Source organism: Bos javanicus, chromosome 19, assembly GCF_032452875.1.
Source record: "Bos javanicus breed banteng chromosome 19, ARS-OSU_banteng_1.0, whole genome shotgun sequence".
Lineage (NCBI taxonomy): Eukaryota > Metazoa > Chordata > Mammalia > Artiodactyla > Bovidae > Bos > Bos javanicus.
The window spans coordinates 16389545-16396203 of NC_083886.1; the positions used below are offsets into that span (position 1 = coordinate 16389545).

A 6659-nucleotide genomic window follows, 5' to 3' on the forward strand; every position below is an offset into this window, starting at 1 on the left:
TCCTGTTAGCCGTCTGAGAACTCTGAGCATATCCACATCCCGGTGGGGGAGCGGTGCTGGGGGGGATGTTCACTGGGAACCAGGGCTCCTCAGCATCTTTAGAAATTCCCATCCCCGTCCCTGCGAAGGGTGGAGTGGCAGGACACCTCGGGCAGCCTGATCTGCAGGCCTCTGGTGGTCAGAGCTCAGAAGCCAGCCTCTGTAAAATCTTCGGCAAAGCCAAGGGGTGGCACTTCTGGTGCATTGCCCATAGTCCTGGGGCTCAGGCACCATAGCTTTCACTCCATCTTGGTCTGTGTGGGAGGGTCTCTGTGTACCTTCAGGGAAATCACTTGGGATGTTCATCAGCTTCTGGTACCAACTGAAAAGCAGGGGTGGTGAGCTGAGAGCCTTGTGTGAATAGCGTGCTTCGTGGCACTCAGCTGCCATGTACCAGCCTGTATGTTAAAGACCACCCGCAGGTCTCTGGGCACCCCCAGAATGCACTGCAGGAATCTGAGTGCAGAGACAATCACTCTAAAACATGCTAGGCCTTTTTGTGAAAGCCTCAAGGCTTTACAGCCATTTTACTGACAAATTTGGAGTGTCTTCTGAAAAAGTTTTAAAGTGCTTTTCAGGCCCCTACACCACTCTGAGAACATCCTTTCTTGGGGAAGAGCTCTCACCATATTGCTCAGAATGGGGCACGATCTTCGGGCTGATACATTCCCAAGAGTTGAGCATTTGGAGTTCTAGACCCTCACCTGATACCAAAGTTTGGCCATCCACTTGGGGTCTTTCTGATTCCCTGGGAGAATGCTGGCAACTGAGTTAATGAATTTGTTAATCTTGACAGAAGTAATCTGTAATGAAATTCTGTAAATTACTCCAGCTCATCTATATATTTATGGTTGAGCTATTATATAGCTCATACCTATTATATATATAGGTATTCCTATTTATATATATGGGTGTTTATATAGTTCAGTTGTTTCCAAACGTTCCCTGTTAGGGCCACCAGCTCCTCACAGGAGTAAATAGGCTTCACTGCCTCACAGCCCGCCCACCTTGTGTTTCTTGACTTTCTGAATAGTCCAAGGAACAGGTAAAGAAAGCGCAGAAGCAGTGGAGTATGAGAGCTGCCTGTGGGACCGTAGAGGTGGCTGTTATAAGACCAGTTCCCTGTTTATGGCTACCTGATTCAGGCTGCCATTTTAAACATGCTGGGAAGGCTTGGGTTTGGGTACATGAAGGTTTTTCTGTTCCTGCAGCTGACCCCGGATGTAGGTCATGCCCACTGTGTCTTCCCACTCGCACAAGCCAAGTTAGCCTTGTTGAGAACTGTGCGCTGAGCAGTTAGTACTGTCTTCACAGCCCTTGCCCTCAGGCCACTTTCCTAGAAGCCAGCCTACCTGGATTTGAATCTTTGGGCAACCTATTTAACCCTTTGGTTTCACTTGCCTCACCCATAAAATGAGTAACGTGAGTACCTACTTCATAGTTTTTGTTGGGGCTTCCCGGGTGGCTCAGTAGTGAAGACTCTGCCAGTGCAGGAGACGCGGGTTCAATCCCTGGGTCAGGAAGGTCCCCTGGAGGCAGAAGTGACAACCTGCTCCAGTATTCTTGCCTGGAGAATATACCATTGACAGAGAAACCTGTCAGGCGATAGTCCATGGGGTCACAAAGAGTCAAACTAACGCGTTCACTTTCACCTCAGGACTGGTTTTGGGGATTCAAGACGACTATCAGCCCTCAGAGCACACAGCAGATACTAAGTATATTATTATCTCAATAGAAATTGATTCCATTTGTTGAATTTAGGAGCCCATCTTCTAGTGGGGGAGACAAGGAGCAAACTCACGAATTCTGAAAGCACTGAGGAGCAGTCACAGGGGTGTGGGTGAAGTGTGTGTGGGAAGCAGCGAAGACAGAACCATAGTCTCTGCTGGGCTCTGGCACCACGGCATCTCCTCCAAGGAAGCCTGGGGAAGCGGGTCGGGGCCCTGCAATCCTCGGCTTTCTTTATTCAGTTGGGGGTATGTTTACAGAGGAGTCTCATGATCCTTCATGAGCAGTTCATTACAATTCTGTTGATGCCTAAACTCTTCTCAGCCAGTTTTATATCTTTTCAGCATGTTCTGCCTCAGGGAATATCGAGTCCCTCCATGGCACTCCCTGGCCTTATTACAGCCTCAGTTGTCTGAACGTTACTTCTTTCTAAGCTTTGAGGCCTTTGCCTTATTCTCATGTTCTGGGATGTCTTTGATCTACAAGTGCTCGACTATTCAAATCTATAGCCTAACCTATGGAGGTGCAGATTAAACAAGCAGGTGGAGTTAGTTCCTAGGGAGACGTTTCCTTCTCCCTGAGGGAAGTGTGTGGGTCTGGGGGGCTGTGCCCCTTACTCTCCTTTCTGCTCTGCGTCCAGGGGGAGCAGTGCCGTCCAGCCTGGAGGAGAACCTGTGTCGGATCTGCATGGACTCGCCCATCGACTGTGTTCTGCTGGAGTGCGGCCACATGGTCACCTGTACCAAGTGCGGCAAGCGCATGAATGAGTGCCCCATCTGCCGGCAGTACGTGATCCGGGCCGTGCACGTCTTCCGATCCTGAGGGCCTGTGCTGGCTTCTGCAGTGCCTTACGGGGACAGAGCTCCAGGTGTCTGGGCCCACAGTTGGCGGCTTGCAGACGGGCAAGCTAACCAGAAAATGCGCAGTGTTCCCAAGACCAGGGCGAGCAAAGATGCTGTGTCATCTCTGGGCATGCCTGTCTTGCTTCAGAGGTACACTGTGCGGCTGGCCGAGCCCCAGGCCAGTGGAAACTGGTACAGGTCGCACAGGCCAGTCCCTGTTTCGGTGATCTTGGGGTGACGATGGTAACTGATGGAGAGGACTTTCCAGGATTTCGACCACATCTTCCTCCCTTCCTCTGCAAACCTAAACAGTCTCACTCCTCCTCCTGTAGCCCGCCCACCCCCCTGAGCGGCATTCCTCGGTTTCACCCACCAGGAGTCCTGGTGGGAACGGCTCTCCTCCTCCCCGGCACATCTGGATTCATTTCTGGTCTCTGTGGCTCTCTGTGCTTTAACTGACCTTTGCTAAAGTCTCTTGATACCTTACCTAAAATTCATTTGTTTCTTTAGACCAAAAAGATGGTAGTTTACCAGACCAATAGTGATCCTCCCAGGGACAGCAATTTGGACCAGTAAACTTATTTCTGGTGAGAAATGAAACGCAAATGCAATTGGAAAACCTTCAGTCATTAAGAGTTGCTTCCTTAAGCGCTGGGATGGGAAGCTATCCCTCTCCCGAGCTGACCTTGGGAGTCAGCAAAGCATCTGGCTTTCAGACTGCTGGGAGATTCCAGTCTGTGTGACAGTACGTGGGTCACCTCTGCTTCTCCTCCTGGGGTCTGACTTTGTGCCATCCTCAGTTGATGAGGAAAAGGGAAAGCGTTGGGTGGAAGCAGTGGCTGTCTGCTTGGCTTTGACGTCTCCAGTGGACAGCCTTAAACGATTTTCCCCTGAGCAGAGGTCGCTCTTGCCCATGGAGGTTTTAAACATGGTCTCACTTGAAGACACAGAGACTTAGGCAAAGGGCCTTACTCTACTCCAGTCAGACAAGCATGTAAGACTGAGCACTCGGAGGCATCAGCCCTCGAGCAGACAGCTGCACGTCTCTGTTCCCCAGGTCGACTCCCATTTCCTTTCTCAGCCTGCTGATTTAGGGGCAGGTCAGGAAGAAGCATTCCCTTGGCTCTTTAGGAAGGGCCGTGCAATGAGTGAGTGTTGTTCTTGAGCCCTCTCAGGGTCTCTTCACCACTGCAAGAGCTCAGGTTTGCTGGAGAAGCTTAGCCAAGCACAAACATATATTCTGTGCAGTATCAGAAGAGCTCTGTGCGCCACCATTACCGTTGGATGAGCTATGCAAACCCTCAGACAGCTGAGGGCTTTGGCAGTCACCCCTACCCCCACCCCGTGCAGCTGAGATCTCTCAGACCAGAAGAACCAATCATGACTTTGGAAAGCAGTGGGAAACCTGTAAGGGCACCTGTTGGTTGGTACAGGATATGCTTAATGCTTTCTCTCCATCAACCACTAAACCACCTACCTTGACATTATACCAAGTCCTAGTGTGATTCTGGGCTACAGCCTTTGTAGGAACTGGGGGAGGGATAGAGATTTCCCTGTGAAGACACCATCTTTCTGCTGGACAGTAAATACTATAGTTTGTGGTGCCTACCAGTTTAACAAAGAATTCAGCTACTCCTTAGTTTCACTGTGAAACAGGTCTGCACATAGCAGCTCAGCGACAACCCAGCAATAACTTCAGGGCAGAAGCTGGCTGTTTCCCTGCTTAAAACTTGTTTTCTCTGCTGAGGCCTTACCACTCCCTACCTCCCAGTTTCCCTCTTAGACATAACAATATCCTGATGGTTGGTTTGTAACCTCAGTCAGAATCAGAACTGATGTCATTTACTCTTCTAGGAGAACTTGCCTTTAAGTCTTCTAATCCCTTTTGGTGAAGGTTTCCATTTAGAAGAACAAGTGTTAAAACCACCTAACCCTAAGCACCCCCCCCCCCCCCGCACTTTGTATCTTTATTACTACACCAAATAAAGGCTGGGAATTCTTAAGATCCCATTTCAGTTACTATCTAACCTACGTAGCAAACTTGATTTTTATCCTTGGATGCTCTCTCCTGCCCCTCATGGATCCTTGGTCTTAATTACCATGGAAACATCCAATTCTTCCATTATCCCTTGGCTTTTGCTGATTGTTCTGAGATTTCAATTGTGACTTGTTTTAAAAGATAGGACAGCTGACTGGTTCATAATACATTGGAATAGCTGGATCGAAACTAGAAAGAATAAGCTGTACAGGAATTAGTGTTCAATGTATATTGTATAAATTTGTTGAAATCTTTTGGACGTGAATGTGTTATTTCAAGTGGCTTATATTAAGATTTTCTCAGACTTACCTGGGTGTTAGACCAAACCCAATTGTGTATTTTTTGTTACAGAGCTCTGCTTTATAATTTTGTAATAAAGTTTCAACATAGATGCCTGTCCGATCTAGTGTGAGGACGCCAGAGGTAAGACTGACATGCGTTCACAAGCCACAGGCTAATCCCAGGCTGTATGCACATAGCCCTGCTCTTGTGAGATTGCGTTATTTTTGGAGATGCTTGGGTCACGTGGCCTTGGACATGGAAAAGCCTAGAAGAGGATGGGAACTGGGCGGGAAAAAGGACCAAACCCAGATAGCAGCATGAAGAGAGTTCAGACACGGACAGCCATCTGGTAGAAGCAGACCTTAAAGATGTGGGTGGGAAGGAGTCTGAGGGCAGCTGGGGTGCCCAGGTGTCTTCAGGTGACCCTGGGAGATGGCTGGAGTTGTGGGAACAGCTGTGTTGGCTGGACTGTGGCTCAGAGGTTGGCCCGGCCTCGAGGGCAGGGTGCCCTGTGTCTCCAGGCAGGTCGGTATGCCTGTTAGAGCAGGTGCACAGGGGAGGGGACTCCTGAGAGCACAGCCTTTGGGAGAGCCGGACTGAGTGCAGATCTGCCCTGTGACTGGAGAAGGAAGGAATCTTGCCAAAAGGGCGTAGAGGCTCAAGGCTGAGCCACAGCACTTTGTCCTCGTTGTTCTGGGAGGCTGACCCATTCAGCACCCAAGGTGACCTCTTGCCTGCTGCCAACCAGCAAGTAAACAAAGGTTCAAAGGAGGGCAGGCCTCCAGCACCCTGCTGGGGAGGTTTAAGATGATGTTGCTTATGGTCTGTGAAGTACATGGATATAAAATCATACATAATCTCAGCAGCAAAGAGAAACATGGATCAGAAAGACTGGAAGGAAACCACACCTTGAACGGTGAGCTGAAGGTAACACACCCAGCGAGGTGAGGAGGGGCCGAGCTCATGACTGAAACGACCCCCTCTGCTGCATGGGTGCACCCCTCTGGAGACCAGCCAAGCCAAAGGCAAAATCCTGGGAGGAGAGCTCTGTCCAGCTGCTTGGCCTGAGGAGGCTGGAGAGGGGGTGAAAATTTATGTAGGTCAGTGCTCAAGAGGAGCAGCAGCTTTTGTCTCCAGAGGATAGAATAAAAACTGTCTTATTCTCCACAGTGAAGCCAGACTGAATGGTGCCCATTCAGAAACCCCAAATGTCCTGGCCTAGTGTCAGGGTGCCCCCTCCTTTCCTCCTCACACACTGCAAGCAGCAGGTGGGAACCCAGGTCAGACAGGCTGAAGCGACCTTAGCTGATTACCCTGGAAGGCAGGGGGTAGGCAGTGGCCCCTGCTTAGCCTCTTGACTCAGGTATGCTCCAGAGCAACCTCACTTCCAGGGGTCGGACAAGCAGCCTGCCAACTTGTTGATAAGCAAAAACAGGATGGACCCTTAGAACTAGATGGAAGCCAGTTCAGAACCAGATGCTGAGGTGAGCAGCCTGCACTCAGACCGGAGTGCACACAGTAACGCGCGGGCGCGAGGCTGTGGTGGTGTGTGACAGCCCTGTAGGCAGAGGCCAGGGCCCACCCTCCCAAGCAGGGTCAGGACCACACACCTGGGCTTCCCAATTCCAGGTCACCATGTGTGCAGCTGCACCTTCAGTTCACTTACTCTTTTCAGCAACTTCATGATTTAGGCGCACTTCCGGCCTGTATGCCTCTAGGGTTACAGCTGT

The 6659-nt window shown here is 50.3% G+C and overlaps 1 protein-coding gene across 6 annotated transcripts in view; it reads left to right on the top strand.

Moving 5' to 3' along the window:
- RFFL (ring finger and FYVE like domain containing E3 ubiquitin protein ligase) overlaps nucleotides 1–5038 on the top strand; it is a 77377-nt gene extending 72339 nt beyond the window's left edge. For all 6 annotated transcript variants that reach the window (XM_061390387.1, XM_061390390.1, XM_061390392.1 and 3 more), the window contains one exon: nucleotides 2408–5038. In XM_061390387.1, the coding sequence (XP_061246371.1) occupies nucleotides 2408–2589 (182 nt within the window). In that variant the 3' untranslated portion in view covers nucleotides 2590–5038. The remainder of the gene's footprint in view (nucleotides 1–2407) is intronic.
- Nucleotides 5039–6659: the final 1621 nt, after the last annotated feature.